The 25642-nt window shown below is 43.2% G+C and overlaps 1 protein-coding gene across 3 annotated transcripts in view; it reads left to right on the top strand.

The window, feature by feature from the left end:
* Nucleotides 1–25642, top strand: part of CFAP251 (cilia and flagella associated protein 251) — a 171579-nt gene that overhangs the window by 136904 nt on the left and 9033 nt on the right. For all 3 annotated transcript variants that reach the window (XM_033957400.1, XM_033957401.1, XM_033957402.1), the window contains 2 exons: nt 7040–7268; nt 22888–22989. In XM_033957400.1, the coding sequence (XP_033813291.1) occupies nt 7040–7268; nt 22888–22989 (331 nt within the window). The remainder of the gene's footprint in view (nt 1–7039; nt 7269–22887; nt 22990–25642) is intronic.

Here is a 25642-nt window from a genome sequence, read left to right as displayed (position 1 = left end):
ACTTAATCCCCCCATTGCCCCAGGTACATTAGATAGACTGTGAGCCCACTGGGAAATATGCTTAAGTACCTGAATAAATTCATGTAAACCATTAGCTCCCCTGGGAGAACGGTATAGAAAATTAAATAAATAAATTATAACAGAAAGATCAATCAGTATTCTTTGTAACTGTCTGATAACAGACACAGACATCTAGAAATACATACAGTATGGGGCTCATAATCGAAACAGAAATATGTCTAAAAACCGGCCTAAATTGGCACTTATACGATCAGTGAGACAAGTCATCCAAGTGCCAATAATCGAACCGGGTTTTAGATGTATCTAAAAATGACTTAGGCCTTCACAGTGCTGCACTACGCCCAGAGCTAAAAGGGGCGTTTTAGGAGTTGTGAGAGTGGGATTCGGGCTGGACGTGGGCCGTCCTAGACTTAGTCGTACTGCATGTATAACCGAAGACTTAGTTGTACTGCATGTATAACCGAAAGTGTTACAACACTGTGTAGACGGAACTGGGACTTTGTTACTTAGGACATCTAAAACCAGGTCTAAGTCTTAAGAAGGTATCCAAAATGACTGGATAACCACTGTAGGGACAAAGTACAGACACCTACACACTCCCCCAGTGATCACTGACCCCTCCACCCCCCCCCCCCCACTGCCATAAAAATCGTAATAACAACTTTATATATCTGCCTGCAGAACATCAGCATCTGGCAGCCTGGTATAGGAAAGCCTAGTAGAGCTGCACAGAGGTGGCTTAAGTAGTCTGGGGGGTGGGCTAGTGAACCATGGAGAGGAGGACCCAGGCTCATAAGCAACTCTGACCACTGCATGCATGGTGAAACATGTACACTCCCCCCAAAAACACCCCAACCCTTATGTACTGCCATATAAGTAAATGTAAAGCCATAAATGCTTTGTAAGTGCTTTCTGTCTTTATCTATTTTTAATTCCGTTATTCTAATTTGTATTTTATCTCTATCCCATATATTAGCTCACCTTGTTGTTTGTACTTTTTTGGTATTGCGGTATATAAGAATAAAATTATTATTATTATTATTATAAAGACTATTGGGGTGGTAGGTGGGTCTAGTCGGTTCTGGGGGGTGTTTTGGTGGTTCACCAAGATCTATAAGGTAGTTGTGGTGAGATGTGTATGTGGCACCCTTTTTGTGAAGTTCACAGCAGTGCCCTGTAAGGTACCCCACTACTCTGGTGCAATGTTTGGGTGTCCAGTCCATCACTTTGCTGACCCTGCCCATGTCCAATAGGTCTTTTTCTTGGCGTTTTTGACTTGGATGAATTTTTGGACAAAAATGGGGCATAAGGATTTTGATCCAAGATGGCCGCAACTTACTAACTGCTGCTCAGACGCCTGCAACTTTGCTCTCACCTTCAATAAGAAATGCCGAAAAGAAGGGGGAAAAGCGCTGGTGTTGCCTCCCGACGCTCGATACCCCCGTCGGCTACAATTGATGATTTCATACGGCGACTACAACGAGAACAAGGATCGCCAGGGACATTACCGCTGGGAACGCTGCCGGAGAGTATCACTGCGGCGAACTCCTTAGGGCCTGACATCTCTTTGAGCCCTGACGAACAGACGCCACCTCACCAGCCACAGCCACAGGCAGCCAGCTCACCGCGAGATCAGAGTGCAGCCAGACAGGAAGTTCTCTCTTCTCGAGAGGCAAGCATGTTGGAGGGCTCGCTGAATGAAACATCTCAGCCTGTAACCGGGACATCTAGTGCTGAAGGAAGACAAGGCTTCATTGAGGTAAACCAGCTTCAAGAACAGACTCTAACCACACAAACACAATTATTTTCAGTGGTCAAACCCCCACAAGTCACATTAGAAGCTCTTTGGGATTTGGTAGTGAATTTGGGGAATACCCTAAATCCTCAAATAAAAAATTTGGATACAGAAATAAAAGTACAGAAAGAAGAAATTAACTCTTTAAAACAAGATATATCTTTATTAAAGCAGGAAACCAATAAAGAGTTAATAACTGTTAAACAAAATCAAGATCAATTGGTTAAAGATAACACAATTATGAGGAGGAAATTGGAAGCCTTGGAGAACAATACTTGGGCTAATAACCTGCGGATTGTAAATTTTCCTAAAATTTTATCAGTTTCCCCTCGAGATATGATAAAACGATATTTTATGGAGATTCTTAAGATACCTGAAAATTCTCTACCTCCCTTTACAAGGGCTTATTACCTTCCTGTTAAAGCTCAAACTCTTCAAAAAGAAAAAGTCGAAGAACCTCAGGAACATCCATTGGATATTTCCGCTATATTAGAACAATCGGACAGAGAAGTGGCTATGCCAGCCACTTTCCTGTTGACCGTGGCTTTGGCTCCAGACAAGGACTGGATCCTAAATCTTTACTTCAAGAATAGATCCAAGGATTTCCTGGGTTTCCATATTCAAATTTTTCCAGATGTCTCAAGAGAGACTCAAAAAAGAAGAAGAGAATTCCTGAATCTGAAGCCTGGTGTGACGCAAATTGGGGTTTTTTTCTTCTTAAGATACCCATGTAAATGTGTTGTTAGATATCGTTCGTTGAAATATATATTTGTAGATCCATCTCATTTGATAACATTTATCTCAATGAAACTCCTTGAGAATGAAGTAACAACAGCTCCTATTGGAAATTAGTTCTCTGTTTAGTAGTAGTTAAAGTGCTTCTTTATATTTGTTTGCATTTAATTAAGATACTCTTTAAATCTTGGATCTAATCTAATTTAGAGGACTGGTGTGTGACCAAGGGCAGCTGAATTTTTTTCTTCTTTTCCTATAATAATTTGAGTGAATTACTTTTCAGAATTGAAAATTAATTTAAAATAGAAGTGTCTTGATCGTACTTTTCTGTACAAGATGTTTATGCTTGGAAAAATTTTATAAAACTGTATAAATAAATAATAAAAAAAAGGGGTATAAAGATGGACAACTTAGCAGTCTGGACGATCAGACGGCTGGATGTACAGTTAGACAATTTTCGAAGAAAAAAATATGTTGGACGTATTTTTCAAAAATGGACCTTTTCCCATGTCTGACTTTGGGCAACTAGCAACTTAGGCACCAAACTGACTTAGACATATATTTTGATTATGCCTCTCCACGTGTCTGAGACAGCAAGCAGGCTAATTGAAATCTGACAGGGACGACCTTCAAGACTCATATGCCTTTCTAAAGGATAAAAAAATGACTAAATAAATAAATGAAAAATGTATGCAAGAGAGTATTCTTGGATAGAGAATTCTACCTAGGAAATATCACAAAAGCAGAGTCCTTACTGATTCTTGCATCCATGTACACAATGTCAGTGTTGATAATTTTGATAAAAGGAAATAGCTGCAAATGGTGATTATAAAACATTCACACATTTAACTGTGGAATATCCTCTAGAAATAGCTTTATGTCACAGAGGATGAGGAATAGAAGTATGAGTGGGCAGAGAATGGTGAGTCACAGATGACTAATAGAGCCTCCGATGAAAAGATGGGTGTGAATGTTCTGGTTCTTCAGGGAATCCAACAGATGCAGCCAGCACATATATGGCACACAGAATAGAAACACAGAGTAGACTTGGTCCTTGGCAACATTATCCGAGTAAGATTTTCCCTCGAAAGAATCATTCATAGAAACCTATGAGCAACTAGCAATAGTGAAAATGCCAAAGCTGCAGTACTGGAAGCATTTACTGGTTATACCTTTCATAGGTCTAACAAAACCATGCACAAAGCCCCAGAAGCTAATCTACATTCACATGGACATTTTTGCTTGTCTAAAAAATATATATCATGATCTTCAGTAAACTGCTTCTACCATGTTTCCCCGAAAATAAGACACTGTCTTATATTAATTTGGGGTACAAAAAAGGCATGGGGATGTCTTATTTATTTCATGTAATGATCATCTCTCCCTTCCTCTCCTCCACCCCAATTCTTCCTATTTCCTTTCTCTCCCCCACATGTGCAGCATCTTTCCTCTCCTCTCACCTATCTCCTTGTGCAGCAGAACCTTTGCAGCTTGTATCCCTCCCTCCCTCCCATCCCTTGTGCAGCAGAACCCTTGCAGCTTCTATCCCTCCCTCCCATCCCTTTTGCAGCAGAACCCTTGCAGCTTTTATCCCTCCCTTCCTCCCATCCCCCTGTGTAGCATCTTTCTATCACCCCACCGCCTGCCACCATTGGACCCCCCAGCCCCGCTGACCCATCTCTCCCTCCCATCCGAACCGCGAGACAGGAATACCTTATAACAGCATCGGCAGCAATCTACACAGGCTGCTTCATGGCCTTCTATCTCCCGGGTGTTCCTCTGCCGCGTTGCTGATGATATCATCAGTGATGCGGCAGAAGAACACCCAGAAGATAGAAGGCCGCGAAGCAGCCTGTGTAGATTGCTGCCGATGCTGTTATAAGGTATTCCTGTCTCATGGTTCGGATTGGAGGAAGAGATGGGTCAGTGGGGGTGTGTGCAGTGGTGGGTGGGTGGGGGGAAGTGCTGCTGCTGCCGGCAACTAGGGCTTATTTTCGGGGGTAGGGCTTATATTAAGACCTACCCCGAAAATCATGCTAGGGCTTATTTTCGGGGAAACAAGGTAGATAACACAGTGCTGTATAGCCAGTATGATCCTAGATGCCTATTTCTGTGTCCCAGTCAGGACTGACCATTTCACTTATTCTAGAAGTGAAAGGCAAACAGATACCTGTGTAGATGAGTGTAGAATCAATGGAAAAGATAAAAGAAAGCAAGAGGAGAAGTTTTCACTGAAAAGACAACCAAGCAAAGAGCAGTGTGACCAAATGTGGACAGCAGATGACTCAGGAATCTACCGATAAACAAATTGGCACATTTACTAATAATTCCAGTTTCACACAGTGGCCTAACAAGGCCATATTTTGACATCAAATGCCTGTATCAGGGACCTATAATGATAGGTTTGTTTTAAGTAAAGAATATTCAGGCATTTCTGTTTGTTCTGAATTTAACCTCTTCAGTTTGTGGACCCCTGACACAGGCGCTTGATTCTGAAACATAGTCGTGTCAGGTACTGTGTGAATTTGTAAATTTTAATAAGCATGCCAGTTTGTTTTTCTGATGGTTTCCTGAGTCATCTATCTTCTTTCTCTTTTGGTTCTCACCATTCTTTGCTTGGATGAAAAAAAAAAAAGGTTCATCCATCCTGTTAATAGATAAAGGCAGTGCACAGCCATTGATGCAAGACCTGCATGTATACCTTTCAGAGATGAAAAGATTTCTCAGAGCGTATTTCACTGATGCATATTCTTAGCTAGAATAATCTTCCCCTAAAACAAGTCATTTGTAAAAGGTGTTTCCAAGGGTAAAACATTGTTTAATATGCAGAAATTCTTTTATAAAATTGCCAAGCATATATATACCTAAAGTTACGAACATACTTTATAAAGCACATACATATGCAAGTGAAAGATCAGGAAAGTCATGCATGTCCTGGAGGATCCCCAGCCAGTCGGGTTTTCAAGATATCCCTACTGCTTGAGTTTTCTCCAGCGGTTCATTATCATTGCAAAAACACACAACATACAGATCAGGCACATTTGTTGCGTGTCCTTTGTCACCACCATTTTATGGGACCCCTGAAGAGGATGTATTGTTCGAAACACGGACCATGTTGGGTCCCATATTTTCTATAAAGTGGTCTATCTGTACGCAACAAAAAACTATTGAAAACGCACTTATTTGTAAAAGCCTTCTATGAATAAGGAATTTCTGCTTTAATGCACTCCTCCTAGGATTTTGTTAGTTGCTGAATTTGCTTTTATTTGCTGAATTTGTTTTTATTTGCCAAATATGGTTTTGATTAAGTTTCTATTTGACTATGGGCCTGTTTTACAAAGCCGCACTAGCGGCTGCTGCGCAGTAACGGCCCCAAAGCCCATAGAGATTTAAAGGGCTTCGGGGCTGTTGCTGTGCGGCAGCCACTAACGTGGCTTTGAAAAACAGGCCCTTTGTTTTTAATTGAATTTGTATTTTCTGTAAGTCTCAATTTGTGTACATTTATCTGTAATCCGTTTAGTTAATAGGCAGAATAGAAATGTTTAAAATAAATAAATAAAGGTGTTTGCTTGTTTAAATAAACTTTGCCTGCATCTTTGTACACCTGTCTGCAGTACCTTTCCTTGTCTTTTGTTCACCACATCTTTACCGCAGATTTCTTGGATTTTCTTTTTGTCCTTCTTCAATCCCAAATCAATATCAAGGAGATTTGCTTGTAAGAGAGGTAACAAGCATGCAGATCTGCCTCATGCATATTCATTAGGGATATCTTGAAAACCCGACAGACTGGGGGTCCTCCAGGACAGGTTTAAGAACCATTGAAATAGAGTCCACTCCTCTCTCAATATTCTCAGGGGTTAGGGGCAGAGCTGGCCCGCGAATATTGGAAATTCGTGAATAATTTTTGGGCTGACTTTGACCAACCCTGCCTCCCTCCCGCCTTCCCCCCCGGCATCTCGGACCTTACCTGCTGGTCTAGTGGTCTTTTGGGGCAGGAGCGATCTTCCTACGCTCCTGCCCCATGCAGATCACCCATCCAAAATGGCTGCTGAGAGTTCCCGTCGCAGTTTCAAGAGACTACGACGGGAATTCACGGCAGCCATTTTGGATGAGTGATCTGCACAGGGCAGGAGCGTAGGAAGATCGCTCCTGCCCCGAAAGACCGCTAGACCACCAGGTAAGGTCCGGGGAGGTCCGGGAGGGAGGTGGGGGTGATTCTGGTTTTAATCGAAATCGTGAGTTCTAAAACCGCAAATTGGGAGGGGGAAGTGTATAAACATTTGTGTGTATTTTTCTGGGGAAAAGCACATCTACATGCTTTCCTTATGAAAACTGATGTGTCATAGGCACGTGTAGTCTCTTTTAAAATTGTTTCTGTTTATATTTTATATTTTTGTTCAGCAGCAATACAGTCACCAGTCCTGACATTTGCTTAGTTATGGTAATGATTTCTATGTACCCAGTGCCTGTTTTTCTCTTTCTCATTAGTTGGAAGACATGCTAAATGAAGTCAGATTTAGTGAGTACGTGAACACTGGAAAGCAAATCACAGATATCAATTTAGGAGACTTTATAAAACTTTATATCAACCATCAACCAGCTTTTGGCATTTCTATGAGTGAAATACATCAGGCATTCAAAATTCTTGGCTTTAGCAATGAGAACAATGAAAATGTCATAGATCGAGGAGATTTACTAGAAATGCTTCAATCCAGAGGTAAGTCCTATAACTCTAGGGTGATTTCCCAGTTCTGGTTGCAAGATTTTGGACAATAGCATGTTAGCTCTTATAAATTAATTTATTTAACACTTTTATCCAAAGTACTGTGTGATGCTTCAAAAAGAACAAGAAAAAGGGAAGAATCTTTTCAGAGTTTCAATAGCTTGCTTTTCTTGGGGGAAGTTTTAACCAACAAGACTGGACAATCTGAGCTAAAATTCACACGCGGTGTGCTATGAAATCTTGAAGGTGCTTCAGAACTCAAGGCCCCCTTATGCTGTGCTGGTTCAACAGTTCAGCAGTGATACACAGAGAAGAGTGTGCCCTGCTGGTCAACCAATAGCATGCGTCTTCTGCATATGGTCCTCATTGAGGGACCTGCATTCTTGTATTAAATTCCAAGATCTCAAGGGATGAGACCCAAGGGAATCAGATTTTATTGCTGGTTTGCCCTATAGCTCAACAGACTAATGTGTGAGAAGCTTCAGCATTTCTTCACTCTATTGTCTCCCACTTTATCTGGGGAGTCACTGCATACAATAACATTACATCAATTCTTATATACCGCAGCTACCTTGCGGTTCAGTGCGGTTAACAGCTAAGAGATATGAGCCATTTGTAGTATGATCATAAAAAATTAATCAAAATATTTACCAAACAAGTGGGTTTTCAGTGATTTTCTAAAGACTAGATAAGAAGTTGAGACTGATATATAAGTGCTAACTTGTTTGTCCCACATAGCTGCTAAATAAGCCAAAGTTTTACTAAGAAATCGTTTATAAACACCGCACTGATGTTGTATTGAAGAGCGGTATATAAATACAAATAAACATCAACATCTCTGTACAGATGGAAAGTCAAAAAAATTGTATCATACGCAAGTGCTTTCTAGTAGTAAAATTGAAACAATCCAAAAGGTAGCTGGGTAAAAGTCCATTCAAAGCCAACTATTCTGGCTTCTGTTGTCAACCAGTGTAGTCTATAATAATACTGTGATACTTGATATGATCTTTTCAATCCGAAAATTAGCTGTATTGCAGTATTTTGAATAATCTACAGCCTTTTTACATTTTTCTTAGAAATCAACAGATAGAGAATATTGCAGTAATCCAATGTACTGAGAATGAGAGACTGTACCAGCAATCTGAATGAAAAAAAAAAAAAAATCAAAATGAGGGAGTCACGAGATGTTCTGAGCACAGTAAGACGTGTGCTTGCTGAGCTCCTGGGCCCGGGCCTTCTTTACCCTCATCGGGCTCTTCATCTTTTTTTTGTCTCACAACCACCTTGGGAGTGTATGGACAAATATCTACTACGGGGGAATTCAGTAATGAATGGAAAGAGCAGCCGTAAAGACAAAGAAAAGGAAAAGGAGAAGGATAAGCAGCTGTGGTTGGATCTTAAAATGGCGGCGGGAACGCCGGAGCTGGCGCTTGTGCTCTCCCCAGACAATATAACAGCGTTAACCATGGCCGTGGTGCAGGCGTTGGAGCTGTGATTTACTCAGCTGTCGACTCAACTTACCCATATGGAGAGTTTACTTGCTGAAACCACCCGGCGCATGGGAGAACTCGAGACCCAGGTATCATCGGTGGAGGAGAAGATTCAAGTGGCTTCAACTGACCTGACCACCCTTCGGAAGCAATTACACTAACATGCCGCGAAACTTGAGGATTTAGAGAACCGCTCCAGAAGGGATAGTTTGTGTTTCGTCGGCCTTCCCGAGTCTCTCTCTGACGCCCATTTGTTGCTGGCATTGGAACATTGGTTGCAGCAGGAGCTACCCTTGCCAGCAGGATCCAGACCGGTGCGCTTGGAGCGAGCGCACCAGCTGGGCAGAAGGCTAGAGGATCATCAATGGTCCCAAGTGGTCATCATTAAAGTGCATAATTATCACACAAGGCGGCTCTTCTCAAGTTATTCAAATCGAGAAAAGAACCTCTTTGTTCTGCGGGGGAAACCGTGTGGATCTTCCAGGACTACTTGGCAGCCCTGTTGGAGTGGTGACGCAAGTTTCTCCCATCTGCTCAGAACTAGGGTATATACTTGAAAGAGAGGGTCAGTAGAGTGGCAGTATAATTACAATTATACTTAAGAGGGTCAGTAGACTTAAAAGGGTGGGTCAATAGTGTGGGCAGACTTGATGGGCTGTAGCCCTTATCTGCCGTCATCTTTCTATGTTTCTATGTTTCTAACTCTATGCAAGGCGGCACAGATTAATGCTACTCTACCCATCTATCCTGTGGGTGTTTACATCGACTAACTCTAAATCCTTTGACTCATTGGATATGGTGAGAGATTATCTTAATACCTTACCAAAAGAGCCTGCTCGTTCTCCCGACAGTTGAAACATTTAGTTGGGCTGTTTCCCTTTGTGCCTTTGGGTCTCAGCGGATTTTTTATGTTTCTTGACCACTGGGCGTTGGTGGACTCTATGCTTGGGTTATTTACTTCCTGGACTAGCAGTGAAGACTCTTTCTATGTTTGTGTGGACACTGAAGTCTTTTTTGCTTACCTGGGGAGTTCTTGTTTTTTGGTCTTGCTATTTTTCTCTGTTGATATGTTTGGAGGTTAGACTGTACTTGCACATCCAGTTTGGAGAATGTTTCTGGCTTCATTTGTGTCAAAGGGAGTGCGTTGTGTCTGGTTTTTCTGCTATTTGCTTGGGGATGCATGTATGGTGTGAAAAGGGTGCGATGTGTGGTGTGTTTTTAGATGGTGCCAATGTTTCTGTTTTACCAGAGTGCAAGCTTCTATGTGGTTTTGAGTAAATGGTCGACTTCTAGGATCTTATTGCTTTTTCTTCTTTGGTAGCTACTAGCTACTGCCTAGTGTTTGTATCTGGCTTGTCTCCTGCCTGTTTATTCAGATCATGCTGGCCACTCAGAGATTCACCCTGTTGCCATTGCACGATTTCTATTTTTCTGTATATGTTTGCATTGTGTGGTAGTATGGCTGGGTGTGTGTGTATGTTCTTGGACTGTTAGACTGTCTGGCCTGGTAGGGGGTATGGGAGGGTGGGGCCCTTGAATGTTGGGTAGTGACTTCTGTGCTCTGGTGTACTTCCTTCGGAAGTACACCAGAGCACAGACTGTGTTTGGAGGGGGTAGGGTTGGTTGGGGTTGTATAGGGTTTTGGAAGGGTTTAGAGGGTTGATGGGGAGTGGGTTTGGTAGGGTCCTGCTTGGGGGAGAGGGGGAAGTATGGGTGGTTTTGGGTTGTTTTGGTCTTCTAAGTGGGAATTTATCCAAAAGGTTTTCTTTCTGTTTTATGTATGGGGTCTCACACTAATATCTTAAAGGGTTGGCCTGGGCTGGGGGCTGGGACACCCTCTGGCTGTACTTGTGGAGATGATTTTCTTTTCCTGTTCTTTTACGAGTACTTCGGTTGATGGGTGAGATTACATTAACTTCCTGGAATGTAGGTGGCATACATTCTCCTATCAAACTTTCTAAGCTTCTACAGGTGTTGAACCACACAAAGACCACTATTGCCTTTTTGCAAGAAACTAGACTGACATCAGTGGAACACGCTAGCTTACATACCTGGTGGGTTGGGGGTATAGATGGAGACCCATCGGGTGGTAAGGGACCCTAACGGACGCTATATTATAGCTTCTGTTTCTATTAAAGGCAAGCACGTGCTTTTTTGTAATTTACAGTATATGCATCCAACAATCCTGGTGCCCGTTTTTTTTGCCAAGTCCGTAACCAACTCTTGGCTTTTGGAGAGGTGCCCATGATAGTGGGTGGGGACTTCAATGAGGTCTTCGATCCTAGGCTAGACCGCTCCTCGGGGGTGGGTAGAGAGACATCCAAAGCTATTACGGGTCCTGCCCTGTTAGCTTCTAATTTACACCTTATAGATATCTGGCGGGTATTGCATCCGTTGGAACGGGACTATCCACATCTTTCCCAGGCTCATGCCAATTGCTCACTCATTGATCTCCTTTTGATTTCCAGTTCTCTGCTCCCGGAGGTTAGGGGGTGACATGGGGGCCTATTGAAATTTTGGATCATGCTTGGGTACAGCTCTCTTGGTGCTGGGGGTACTCGGGTGGCAGGCGGAGTGGGTGGAGATTCCCATGTTATTTGTATAAGGAAGTTCGTTTTCAAGAATATTTGTTATTCAAATGGAAGGATTACCAGTATTTCAATTGGGATGATTTTGGGAGATGGCAAAGGTGGTTTTAAGGGGGGATATCTTATGTGGCTCATCAAAGGCGTGCGAGGCATCGTGCCATCTTGCAATTGGAACATGGAGTGACTAGCCTGCAGAGGTAATTTGGACTATCAGAGACATTGTATCTTAAGGAACAACTACTGGTAGCTCAACAGGAGTTAAATGAGCTTTTATGTCAAGGGGCGCTTAAATCCACGGCTTATAATAAATTTCAATTGTATCAGTTTGCAAATAAGAGTAGTCGCCTCCTGGCTCAGTTGGCCACTCCCAGGACTGAGCGGTTGGGCATTCCCACTTTATGGGATTCTCGCGGGTTGTTAAATCATAAGTCCAAGGATATTTGTGTGATTATGGGACAATTTGTTGAGGCCTTATATGCTGATAAGGATTCTGAGGAGTTAGATGGTACGGTTTATTTGGACAGTGTGGACTTACCCCGGTTGAATGAACAGGCGCGTCAGTATTTGGAGAAGCTGATATCTGTGGAGAAGTTGGAGTGGGATATTCATAGTGGTCAGTTGGGGAAAGCCCCAGGCCTAAATGGCAAAAAAAATCAAAGTATGCCTGGATTGTTCTTAATTTCCATAATAGGAAGTGAGATTTTTTAACCAGAGAAGTAATATGGAAATCGAAAGACAATTTACGATCAAGGTAGACTCCCAAGATTTTTATAGTCGGCAAGATGGAATAAATAGTGCCATTTAAATTTATTGAGTCCTCCTTGATCATTGAGGGCTCTATTCTCAAGACTCTTGTGTACTAGTATTGATATTAAGATGGTGAGCCAAGCATGCATTCTGTTCTGAAAATGAAATTTGCTGTACTCAGAATGCCTCTGTTCCCCCAAACATAAAACAATTTTCTTTGTAGTCGCCCCCACTTTATGGAACACACTTCCAAGCCATATCAGGAATGAATCCTCCTTACCCTTAGATGTCGCAACAGAGGAGGCCACAGGGGCTATGGCTTCCCCAAAAACTGGCACCCGTCCACCCTCCCGACTCCAAGGGTTTAACTTAAAATGATCGAGCAGCCGCCGCCACGCAGCTTCAAGAAGCAGGCCTGCCCCCGGAAGTAGAATGAAGACTTCTGGGGGCAGGCCTTCTTCTTGATGCTGCGCAGCAGCTGCCCGATCATTTTAAATTGAAGCTGCCACACCATTTCACTGGGGCTAGGGCGGAGCGCCTTGCCTCCCCCCCCCCCAAACAAGGCAGCATTCTGCTGCCCCTGTCCTTACCCATATATAGGACGAAACGTAAGACTTTTCTATTTAAGGATGCCTTCGCTCCTTAAGAACTATTTCTAGGTAGTGCAATACTTCACCTCCCCCCCTACTATATGAGTCCGTTTGACTTTTTTCTTTTATTTGAATATTGTATTTATTCCCTTTCCCTCCTTTTGTGTCTCTATTTAATTTCTTCTAAACTAAACTAAACCTTAAGTTTGTATACCGCATCATCTCCACAGAAGTAGAGCTCGACACGGTTTACAGGAATTACTAAAGAAAGGAACTCTAATGGGAAGAAGAAGGGCTTGGTAAAAAGGAAAGAAAGAGGGGACTAAGTAGAGTGGAGAGGGAGGGAGTGGTTACATTTTAGAGAAAAGCCAAGTTTTCAAATGTTTTCTGAAGCGTTGAAGGGAGGTCGAACTCCGAAGAGGGGCAGATAAGCTGTTCCACAGCTCGGTGATCTTGAAGAGGAGGGATGTTCCAAGTTTTCCTGTATGGGATATGCCTTTTAAAGAGGGGAAGAATAGTATGAATTTTTGAGTGGATCTGGTGGAGTTAGGATTCGAGGAGAGCCAAGATAGTGGAAACAGGGGAGGAAGGATGCCGTGTAGAGACTTGAAGGCTAGGCAGGTGCATTTGTAGTGAACCCTGAGGAGAACTGGGAGCCAGTGAAGCTTAGACAGAAGCGGGGAGACGTGGTCGAATTTGCTTTTTGCGAAAATTAATTTAGCCGCGGTGTTCTGAATCCGCTGAAGTCTGAGAATACTTTTCTTTGTTAGGCTTAAGTAGATGGAGTTGCAGTAATCCAGTCTAGATAGAATAATGGATTGAACGAGGACAGCGAAGTGTTGTTGGTGGAAGCAGGATCTGACTTTCCTTAGCATTTGAAGGTTGAAAAAGCATTTTTTTACTAAGGAGTTGAGGTGATCGTTGAAGGACAGTGTAGAGTCGATGATGATTCCCAGAACTTGCTTGAGTGCTCAAGCTGCAGTTTGGTGCCAGAGGATAGTGGGATGAGGGTGGGCAGCTGATGTAATTTTGGGCCTAGTCAAAGTAGTTTTGTTTTGGTCTCATTAAGTTTCATTTGAACGGTGATTATATGTCCTAATAGGATTTTTTTCTTTCCCCCTTTGTTTGTAACAATTTTTATTCTTATGGAAACCACCTAGACATAATGATAGGCAGAGTATCAAATACTTAATAAGCTTGAAACTTGTTTACTTTGAAAACATTTGGATTTCAGATCTACTATCCCTTCCTGTACTTGTCCCACACTTTCTTGAATTCAGATACAGTCTTTGTCTTTTCCACCTCCACCAGGAGGCTGTTCCATACAGTCATCATCTTTTCCGTAAAGACATATTTCCTTAGATTGCTCCTGAGTCCATTCCCTTTCACAAAGATTCGCAAGGAATAACCATCAAACTGGGCAAAGTTTAATACTGTTAGAGAAGCAGCTGGGTGGCTCCTGGAAAAAAATCCCGGCAGAGGCAATGCTTATGTTTTTATGGGTCAGTAAAAAAGAAAAAGGAGTCTATAGTCTTACGTGGCTGGGGACAGATACTCATACTTGTGACGGGAAGTAACAAAAAATGCCTAAAAAATAAAATAAAAATATTAAAAAGAAATATAATTTTACTGTCCCATTAGTGTCTCTTATTTAAGATTTGCTATATTGTAGCCACTAAGTAATAATAATAAAAAAAAGTTTGATGTGTGGGTGATCTCATGGCAGAGTTGTAGCCTAATGGGGCTGACAGGGCTCAGTTGTGTCACATCTTGGGCTGAAGAAGACTACAGTGGTGACCTCTGCTTTTACAAAAGCAACACTTAACGCTCCTCCAACTTGACCAATGTAGGATTCTCTGTCTCTCAGGCATATCTCTAAGGTGGAAAAATAAGCAGAAGAAGGGGAAGGGGAGACTTTTCATGTGCAGTACAGTAGAGCAGAGAAAACAATTCAAGCAAAGAGTTGCACAAAGCTTTTTAATTTAAAGCTTGTAATCCATTTGCAGAGTACTTATACTTTTTTGTTCTTCAGTCCATGTGTCCTCAGTAATGTCTGCTATTCCATTCTAAACTGTTCACATTGGCAAATCACTAAAATGAAAATGAAATCTTATTATAAAGATTAATTTTGTTCCAAATTAGAGATTGACACGGGGACAAATTTCTCCCCCGTCCCCGCGAGAACTCATTTTCCCATCCCGTCCTTGTGAGTTCTTTTCCTGTCCCTGCCCCATTCCTGCAAGCTCCATCCTCATCTGTACAAGCCTCAAACACTTTAAAATCATAAGTATTCAAGGCTTGTGCAGTTAAGGCAGAGCTTACAGGAATGGGGCAGGGTCAGCGACAAAACTCACAGGGTCGGGGAAATTGAGTTCCTTCGGGGACGGGGACAATTTGTCCCCATGTCATTCTCTAGTCCAAATTTCAAAGTACTATTTACTGTACTTCATTGTATTTATTTATTTAGTTAAAATTATTTATAACCCGCCTAGCTGCAAATCTAAGCAGGGAACAATAATCACATACAAAATCGCACAAAAAATACAAATACATCACAAAAGAAAGAAACTGCATAAAAAAAGAACTGCACATCCTCAAACTGCCATATAGCATGCGCCAAAAACGTGCTCAACCACAATATGGACCCCCCCCCTTCTAAAATGCATAAAAAAGAACTACTGTACACATCCTCAAACTTTCACATGGTTTAAACAAAAGAAACACTCAAACAACACAGTTTTTACCCCCTTTCTAAAATGCCAAAGCATATTCCATTGTTTCAACGACAGAGGTAAGGCATTCCACAGCGTCGGGCCTTGCACAGAAAACATAGATTTGCAGTTCCCTGTAAGCCTTACAGCCGCCAATGACAGAATTTCTAATCTCAAACTATCTGAAGACCGTAGATCACGCAAAGAACAATGCTACTGAAAAAGAGAGCAGACACTTGATAGATAATTATGCTAAAACACTTTAAATATCACACAAAGAACCTTAAATTCGACCCGCATACCAACAGGCAGCCATTGAAGCTCTTGAATTATCGGAGTAATGTGATCGAATTTCGATGACACATTTAGGCAAACCTAAATAAATGGAATTACAATAGTCGAGCAGAGGATTTTATCACATATTCTGACTTCGTAACAGTGGCGTACCTAGTATATGTGACACCCGGGGCCCATCATTTTTTGACACCCCCCCATCTATATCAAAAATATGATTTTTAGTAACAATCCACATATCGCACAACAAGAGTGTACCTAGGAAAAGGCAGCATCTTAAACACTGCAGTGAGCACTAGAACACCAACACATACATTGTAAAACTAAACAAGCCAGATCCCGCACAGTCAATTGATCCTGTAGTCAATGCCAACTGAAAACTATGTCCTTTTCATACACACAGAACAGAGATACACCCTCGCCCAATATGGAATAATCACAAACTAAAAATAGAAATATGTAGACAAAAGTTAAACTGAACCGCCAATAAACCAGACTCTGCATACAATGCAACATCACAACACCACCGAACTACTGAATGAATACTTCTGCTCAGTCTTCACCTGTGAGGCACCGGGACACGGTCCGCAGTTGAAGTCAACACAAAGCACAGAAGACCCGTTTCATAATTTTGAGTTCACACCAGGTGAAGTTTACAGTGAACTGGCAAGACTCAAGGTGAACAAAGCCATGGGACCAGACAATTTGCACCCAAGAGTGCTCAGAGAATTGAGCGATGTCCTGGCGAAACCGTTGGCTGAGCTAGTCAATCTCTCCCTAAGTAAGGGGAAAGTTCCCCTGGACTGGAAATTAGCTAATGTCGTTCCTCTGCATAAAAAGGGTTGCAGGGCAGAGGCTGCGAATTATAGACCGGTGAGTCTCACATCAATAGTGTGCAAACTCATGGAAACACTTATTAAAAGCAAATTGGACACGATCTTGAATGAAGGGAATCTTCGGGATCCCAGTCAGCATGGATTCACCAAGGGTAGGTCCTGCCAATCCAATCTCATCAGCTTCTTTGACTGGGTAACAAGAAAGTTGGACTTGGGAGAGTCTTTGGACGTCGTGTACCTGGACTTCAGTAAGCTTTTGACAGTGTCCCACACCGCAGGCTGCTAAGCAAGATGGAATCGATGGGGTTAGGAGAGACACTAACTGCATGGGTCAATGAATGGCTGAGTGGCAGACTTCAGAGGGTGGTGGTTAATGGTACCCTCTCTAAAACATCGGAGGTGACCAGTGGAGTGCCGCAGGGCTCGGTCCTGGGTCCACTCCTTTTCAACATATTCATAGGGGATCTGACTCAAGGGCTTCAAGGTAAAATAACAATATTCGCTGATGACGCCAAACTATGTAATATAGTAAGTGAATGCAGTTTACAGAATTATATGGTGCAGGACCTGCTTACATTGGAAAGTTGGTCCTCAACCTGGCAGCTAGGCTTCAATGCTAAGAAATGTAAGATCATGCACCTCGGAAGCGGGAATCCATGCAGGATGTACTTCTTGAATGGAGAAACTTTAACTAGGACTTCAGCAGAACGAGATTTAGGAGTAATCATCAGTGCAGACATGAAAACTGCCAATCAAGTGGAGAAGGCTTCATCTAAGGCAAGGCAGATATTGGGTTGTATCAATAGAAGTTTCGTCAGCCGAAAGCCTGAAGTCATAATGCCGTTGTACAGGGCCATGGTGAGACCTCATCTGGAGTACTGTGTGCAATTCTGGAGGCCACATTACAGTAAAGATGTGCGCAGAATTGAATCGGTTCAGCGGACGGCCACCAGGATGATCTCAGGGCTCAAGGGTCTCTCGTATGAAGAGAGACTGAACAAATTGCAGCTCTACACTCTCGAGGAACGTAGGGAGAGGGGAGACATGATCGAAACATTTAAGTACCTCACGGGACGTGTTGAAGTGGAAGATGATATTTTCTTTCTCAAGGGACCCTCGGCCACAAAAGGGCACCCGCTCAAACTCAGGGGCGGAAAATTTCATGGCGACACCAGAAAGTATTTCTTCACAGAGAGAGTGGTTGATCATTGGAACAAGCTTCCAGTGCAGGTGATCGAGGCAGACAGCGTGCCAGACTTTAAGAATAAATGGGATACCCATGTGGGATACCTACGAGGGTCAAGATAAGAAAATTGGGTCATTAGGACATAGACAGGAGGTGGGTAAGCAGAGTGGGCAGACTTGATGGGCTGTAGCCCTTTTCTGCTGTCATCTTCTATGTTTCTATGTTTCACAAAAACAGTGACACATGTCCCCTAATACTCTGCAAAATATAAAGACAGTAGATGTAAATTTGATAAAACTGATACATAACAATCACCACTTTACAAATTAACAATTAAAAATAAAAACAAATAATGAGAAATAAGAAAATACCATTTTATTGGACTAATCCATTTTTCAATTAGCTTTCAGAGGCCAAATCTTTCTTTAGAACAGTACAGTGTACTGCTGTTATGGTATCCTGGCCTGAGGAAAGGGGTTTAGTCCAAAAAATTGCCTTATTTACATTGATATAAACTTTTATCAATACAGTTACAATACTACTTGATTCTAAGTAAAGCAACAAAAAAATCTTTCTACCTTTTGTCATTTCTGCTTTAATCATCTTCTTTGCTCTCTTCTTTCTATACAGCATTTGTCCTCTCTCTCTTCCATGCAACATCTGCCCTCTCTTTGCCCCTTCCACCCAGCTTCTACCCCACTTCCATCTACTGCCCACATTCTCTCTGCCCCTTCCATCTACTGTCCACCCTCTCTCTCTTCCATATGGCATCTTCCCTCTTTCTATGTCCCTTCAATAAACTGTATATCTGAGGTCCCTTCTCTCCTTTGCACATGATTCATTTCAGCTTCACCCCTCTCCATTTTTCTGTCTCCACCTCCTCTCCTATGCTTTGGCATCTCTCTCTTTCTCTTCTTTCCTTCCTTCCTTCCCACTCCACACCATGGTGTAGTATCTCTATCTCCTTCCCTTCCCTCATGCCATAGCATCTCTCATCCCCCTCCATGGTCTGGTATCTCCTTTCCTTTTTTCCTTTCCCTCCCTCCCTCCCATGGACTTGGCATCTCTGGTTCCTCTCCCTTCTCCCTCCTTCCCTCTCTCTCCCCAATTGGATGCTGCTGCAGCAGCATGTCTCCCCCCCCCCTTGCCTGTGCAGTATTTCTACCCTCCTCTCTTCTCTGTGCAGCAGCAGCAGCATTTCTCCCCCCCTTGCCTGTGCAGTATTTCTACCCTCCCCTTCCCTGTGCAGCATTTCTACCCTTCCCTGTGCAGCATTTCTATCCTCCCTCCTTCCCTGCCCAGCATGTCTGGCCAGCTCCCCTACTGAAAGCCGCGGGCATCCGCTCCTTGCGCGATCTGCGGCTGCGTCGGAAGCCTTCTCTCTGACGTCGTGACAGCAAGGGTCAGCAAGTACTTCAACACTGTAGAAATAAAAACAGAAATGCATTTCCTTTTCTTTTGAACACAATACAAAGACATCTGCTATATACATTTCCCAAAGCTAATATATTTTAGTCAATAAATTCCATTTTTTACCTTTGTTGTCTGGAGAATTATTTTTCCATAATGTTGGTCCCAGTTTATTTTTTCAGCTTTCCCATCTTCTGTAAATTCTTCTGTTGCTGTCCATTGGTTCCTCCTACCATGGTCCAGCATTTATCCCTTTCTCATCTTTCGTCCCTGTCCACCAGTCTCATGCCCAACATTTCTCCTTCTTTCACCCCTCTTCAGCACCATGCCACATCTCTCCCTCCATTCCCTTCACCACTATGTCCAACATTCCTCCCTCTTGCATCCATTTCAATCTGTCCGTTCCACCACACTATTTCTCCCTCTCATCTGTACCTCACTCCCTCCCTATGACCAAAAATTCTCCTTTCTTCCATTCCCCGTGTACACAACCATCTCTTTCCCTCCCTTCCTCCCAAGTCCATGCCTTCTGTGTCCAAAAACGCATTCCCTCCCCTACCTCAGCATCTCTTTCCTTCCCTTCCTCTCTCCCAAGTTCATGCCTTCTGTGTCCAAAAACGCATTCCCTCCCCCACCTCTTCCCCTCCCTTCCTCCATTTTCTCTCCCAAGTTCATGCCTTGTGTCCAAAAACGCACTCCCTCCCCCACCTCTTTCCCTCCCTTCCTCCAGCCTCTCTCCCAAGTTCATGCCTTCTGTGTCCAAAAACGCACTCCCTCTCCCACCTCAGCATCTCTTTCCCTCCCTTCCTCTCTCCCAAGTTCATGCCTTCTGTCCAAAAACGCATTCCCTCCCCCACCTCAGCATCTCTTTCCCTTCCTTCCTCTCTCCCAAGTTCATGCCTTCTGTCCAAAAACGCATTCCCTCCCCCACCTCATTCCCTCCCTTCCTCCATCCTCTCTCCCAAGTTCATGCTTAGTGTCCAAAAACTCACTCTCTCTCCCATCACAGCATCTCTTTCCCTCCCTTCCGCTCTCCCAAGTTCATGCCTTCTGTGTCCAAAAATGCATTCCCTCCCCCACTTCAGCATCTCTTTCCCTCCCTTCCTCCATCCTCTTTCCCAAGTTCATGCCTTATGTCCAAAAATGCACTCCCTCCCTCCTTTTGTGTTCTGCGTTTGCCTCCCAGCCCTCATTTTAGCAACTTTCTCAGCCAAATGGAGCTCAAGCCACGAGGCTCGTCTTCCATTTACTGCCTGCTCTGCCACGCACACATAGCCGACCAGAAGTCTTCCCCAATATCAGCGCTGACGTCGGAGGGCAGGCTTTGCTTAAGCCCTCAGGGCAGGTATGAACAGAAGACAAGCCTCGCGGCTCGAGTTGTATTTAACCCTGCGGGATCCCTGTGGGTCCCCCTTTGTCCCCTTTCAGCTCTCTCCTGTGCACCCCCTTGGGGTATGCACCCGGGACGGACCTCCCTCCCCGCCCTCTCTAGGTACGCCATTGCTTCGTAACGAAGTAATGAGCTATAGCCACAAGAAAAGGCCCCCACTGGGATTCTAAGCATGACTTGTATATCTCACAGAGAACATCCATGGTAGAAGCAGGAAGTAAACCCTGGCTTCCATAATTGTCAGTCCATTGCCCTAACCAGTAGGCTTTAACATTTGGACATAGTCATATATTATGCTTAGAAAGTTTAGGATTTTAATGTCCTCACTGATTAACTCTGGTTTTCAGTCTTTTCACACATTAGCCCATTAGGGCCTTCATTGTCTTTCACAGCAGATTTTCATATGATACCTTCTTAAACAATGTAGAATGTATTAAATAGTTTTTCAAACAAATTCATAACACAGCTGTCAATTGTTATCTTCAGACTTGTAATAGATTGATCAATTGATGTTCTTCACTCTGTGTTCCTTTTTGGTGTTGATTTTGATAAACATGGGTTGTTTTTAGGTTTTTTTTTGCCTTTTGTTTGTTTTCTGTGAATGATAATGCAAGTAAACTGAACATAATCAGCCCTGTGCCAATGCATATGACCCCAGCTCTACCCAGTGGGAGCTCTGTCACCATAACTCTATCATAGTAAGATTATGTTCTCACCATTATGTATATAGGTCTAAGGGCTCCTTTTACGAAGCTGCATTAGCGGTTTAACACGCGTAATATTGCACGCTAATTTGCCAGCCGCACTAGCCGCTACCACCTCCTCTTGAGCAGGCAGTAGTTTTTCAACTAGCGCAGGGGTTAGCGCGCGCTAAAAATGTGCATGCGATAAAGCCGCTAATGCGGCTTCGGAAAAGGAGCCCTAAGATTTAGATTAGATTTTGCACATTGACACAATTCTGGGGCAATTCTGTAAGAAGATGCTTCCTTTTAGGTACCCCAAAGCCAAGGGGTGAGAGCATGTTCTGTAATGGAAAGGTAAAGGGGATGGGATTTGATATACCACTTTTCTGTGGTTACAGTCAAAGTCGTTTACATATTATATACTTAGGGCAATGGAGAATTAGATGACTTGCCCAGGTCCATAAGGAGCTGTACTGGGAATTGAACCCAGTTCCCCTGATTCTCAGGCTACTCTTCCCACCTATGGCATCCAGAGACCCTGATTCTGTTATAGAATATGAACATAACCTGATATCAAAAATAAAATGGGTGCCCACTGTTAACACCAGCCATAGATGCGGTGTAATGGTGGATGCCTAATTGTGGCAAACAGAGAATGACATGGTAACAAATTCATCACCATTCCCATCCCTGCGTATAACCATGGGAAACAATCCCATGTCATTCTTTAGTGTCTATCTCAACCTCAATCCTTCTACACCAGCATTCAATGCAAGGCTTGAGGGTCAGTGGTTGTGCCCATTCATACTCTGATTCTTATTTGAGCCATGTATAGGATAATTAACCCATTGTGACATCATTGTTGAGGTTGGCTTTTAGGCATTGGTAGAATGAGGCATTATGACATCACAATCTCAGCTCTGGAATGTTGCTGTTCTTTGGGTTTCTGCCAAGTACTTGGGACCTGGGTTGGCTACTGTTGGAAACAGGATTCTGGGCATGATTCACCTTCAGTCTGTCTCAGTATGGCATTGCTTATTGTCTTATGTTCTAACCATCCGGTGTCATTCTTTAGTGTCTATCTCAACCTTGGTCCTTCTACACCAGCATTCTTCAATGCAAGGCTTGAGGGTCAGTGGTTGTGCCCATTCATATTGGGATTCTTCCCTCTCTTCTGAAAGAATGACATGGAGATGGTTTCCCGCAGTTATCCGCGGGGACGGGAACAGTGATGATTTGTGTCACCGTGTCATTCTGTGGTGGCAAGGCATGTGTTACTTATTGTATTCTACAAGCTGTGCACATAAGTTTCAATGCTCCTCCTAGGTGAATGCCCCTTTGCATCTACATGCTTTGTCACTTATGCCCTTACAGAATAAGTTGTGTTGTTGCCACTTACATACTTAGGTTCCAGTTTCTGTACATTTATGCACGCAGGTGGTAAGTAACTATAAACATCTTGTCATAGAATTGCTCTTACTGTGTGTTGCTGATTTTTTGGTTTGCTGCACTTTAAGTGATTGTTTTGATCATCATATCTCATGCTCCAATATCCAAAGAGTAGAGGGCAGTACCCAAACTAGATATATTACCATGCTGATTTAGATTTAATTCCATGATGAAAGTAATTAGAATTAATTGACCAGGTCAGAAAATAACAAAATGATACATTTGCTCCCTTCATCCAGGTGAACACATGACTGAAGAAGAGCTTGCTGAGTGCCTTTCAACCCTGCTAGGTGCAAATCCAGAGGGAGGAAGCTTAGAACTGGGAAGCTACGATTCCATAGGTATCGTTATTGCATGCCAGCAACTGCCTAGAAACTCTACAACAAAAAGTACAGTTTCACAAATGTTCAAAAGATTTTCTAGAGATTTTATGGGGCTCATAATCAAAACTTAAACACATCTAAAAACACACCCAAGTCGACACTTGGATGACCTAAAAATGCACTTATTCCACAGACTGAACTCTTAATGCACTGTACCACTACTATCTTTTTACTACCTTCCCTCCTCACTACTACCTTATGACTGCTCTCCCGTCCCCTTATGACCTACAATCCTTCCCGCCACTTTCTTATTTTGTTCTCCTTCTAACTGTTAACTTCAATGACTTTACTGTATGTATTTTTGATTAACTGCTGTGAACCGCCTAGAACTCCCTGGGTATGGCGGTATACAAAAAATAAATTATTATTATTATTATTAAAAGACAGGTCATCCAAGTGCCGATAAACCAATTTTTTGGACATGTCGAGGGACTTTTTAGGCGTCTGAATCCCATTGTGCGCCCAGAGCTAAAATGGGTGTAGGAGTGGTTAGGACGAGATGTGGCTGACCTAGATTTAGTTGTCCTGCAGGGATATACTCTAAGGTTTTACTAGACATCCTGGATGGAACTTAAACGTTGTGGATTAGATCAATGTTCTTCAACCACCGGTCCATGGACCAGTGCCAGTCCACAGAAATTTCCTGCCAGTCCACAGGGCCAGCACGTGCATCAGGCCCAAAACAGTGTTCTTCAACCGCCGGTCCACGGTGCGATCGATGTGGCGTTATCTTCGAGCTAGCTCCCTCTTCCTAACTGATTCAGTGCACAAAGCAACGTGATTCAGTGCACAAAGGCTTCCAGATGAGGGACAGGACGTGCAAGGTGCAATTAGTACTATTATGGTGGCGGGGTCTGGGGTGGAGATTGGGTAGAGATGGGCGGGGTCTGGCCCACGACTTAGCCCAGTGTTATTCAACCGCAAGTCCGCGAACTGATGCCGGTCCACAGAATAATTATTTTATTTCTACCGGTCCATAGGTGTAAAAAGGTTGAAAAACACTGGGTTAGATGATGTAAAAACTGGGATAAGTGCCAAAAAGGTATCCAAAGTAACTAGATAACCACTGCAGAGACAAAGTAAAGACCCACTCACACTCTCCTGTATTTACTGACCCTGTCACACACCCACAAAGATTGGAATAAAAATGTACATACCTGTCTCCAGAACATCAGCACCTGGTATAGGAAAGCCTAGTAGAGCTGCACACAAGTGTCTTGGGGGGTGAGCTAGTGAACCATAGAGTGGAGGACAAGGCCCATAAGCCACTCTAACCACTAGATTTATAGTGGATAATATGTGCCCAATCCCGCCCTCCCCCCAAAAATCCTACTCTAAGGGCCATTGGGGGTTGTAGACAGGTGGGTATAGTGAGTTTTGGGGGGCTCATCATAACCTATAAGGATGTCTAACTTTATTCGCCATTTTTGACCACAAAAACATCTAAGTTAGAAACATCCACATCAGCACCGTTTAGATGTGGGAGGGGCCAACATTCTAATGGACTAGCCACATAGATATGCCAACAGAGCAGTAGGGCACTGCTATGAACTTCACATAAAGGATGCCAGGTACACATCTCACTATATACCCCTTATAATTTATGCTGAGATATAAAAAAACAAAACAAAAAAACCCTACTTTCCAATGCAGTAGGTGAAACATTCTAGACCAGGGGTGCTCAAATGGTCGATTGCGATCAACCAGTAGATCGCAAAGGCAGCGCGAGTCGATTGCGTTGCCTTTGCGATCTTATTCTTCCTGACTCCCCAAACCAGTTAGGCGCAAACAAGCTCCAGACCCACAAGACTTCACCTCCAACGTCAATTCTGACATCGGAGAGGAAGTTCTGGGCCAGCCTGGCTGGCCTGGAACTTCTTCTCCGACGTCTGAATTGACATTGGAGGTGAAGGCTTGTGGGCTCGGTGCTTATACACGCCAGGCCTGGCTCGGAGAAGCAGGGAGAAATCGGTGTGGTGGCTTAGGGGGAGGGGGTGGCAGGGAGAGAGAAAAAGAATCGGGAAAGTGGAGAAATCGGTACAATGGCTTGGGGGGCAGTGGGAGAGAGAAAGAAAGGCGGGCAGGGGGAGAGAGAGAAAGAAAGACAGAAATAAAGAGGGGGCAGGGGGAGAGAGAAAGAAAGACAGACAGGCAGGGGGAGAGAGAAAGAGAAATAAAGAGGGGGGCAGGAGGAGAGAGAAAGAAAGAGACAGAAAGAAAAGGGGAGGGGGCAGAAAGAAAGAAATATTGGATTTACAGAAGAAGGAAGTGCAATTAGAGACTTATGAAATCACCAGACAAAAAGGTAGGAAAAATGATTTTATTTTCAATTTAGTGATCAATATGTGTCTCTATATTTTGCACTATGGCCCCCTTTTACTAAACCGCGATAGTGGTGTTTAGCATCGGGAGCTGCGAGGGGCATTCAGCGCAGCTCCCTGTGCTAAAAACTGCTATCACGGTTTAGCAAAAGGGGAGGGGGTATATTTGTTTATTTTTGTATAGTTGTTACTAAGGTGACATTGCATATTTTAAAGTCATCTGCCTTGACCTCTGAAAAAAAAACCCTGAATACAAATGATAATTAACATTTTCTCTGCGTACAATGTGC

This window comes from Geotrypetes seraphini, chromosome 8 (genome assembly GCF_902459505.1).
Source record: "Geotrypetes seraphini chromosome 8, aGeoSer1.1, whole genome shotgun sequence".
In the NCBI taxonomy this organism is placed as follows: Eukaryota; Metazoa; Chordata; class Amphibia; order Gymnophiona; family Dermophiidae; genus Geotrypetes; species Geotrypetes seraphini.
This window is presented reverse-complemented; position numbering and strand designations above follow the sequence as displayed.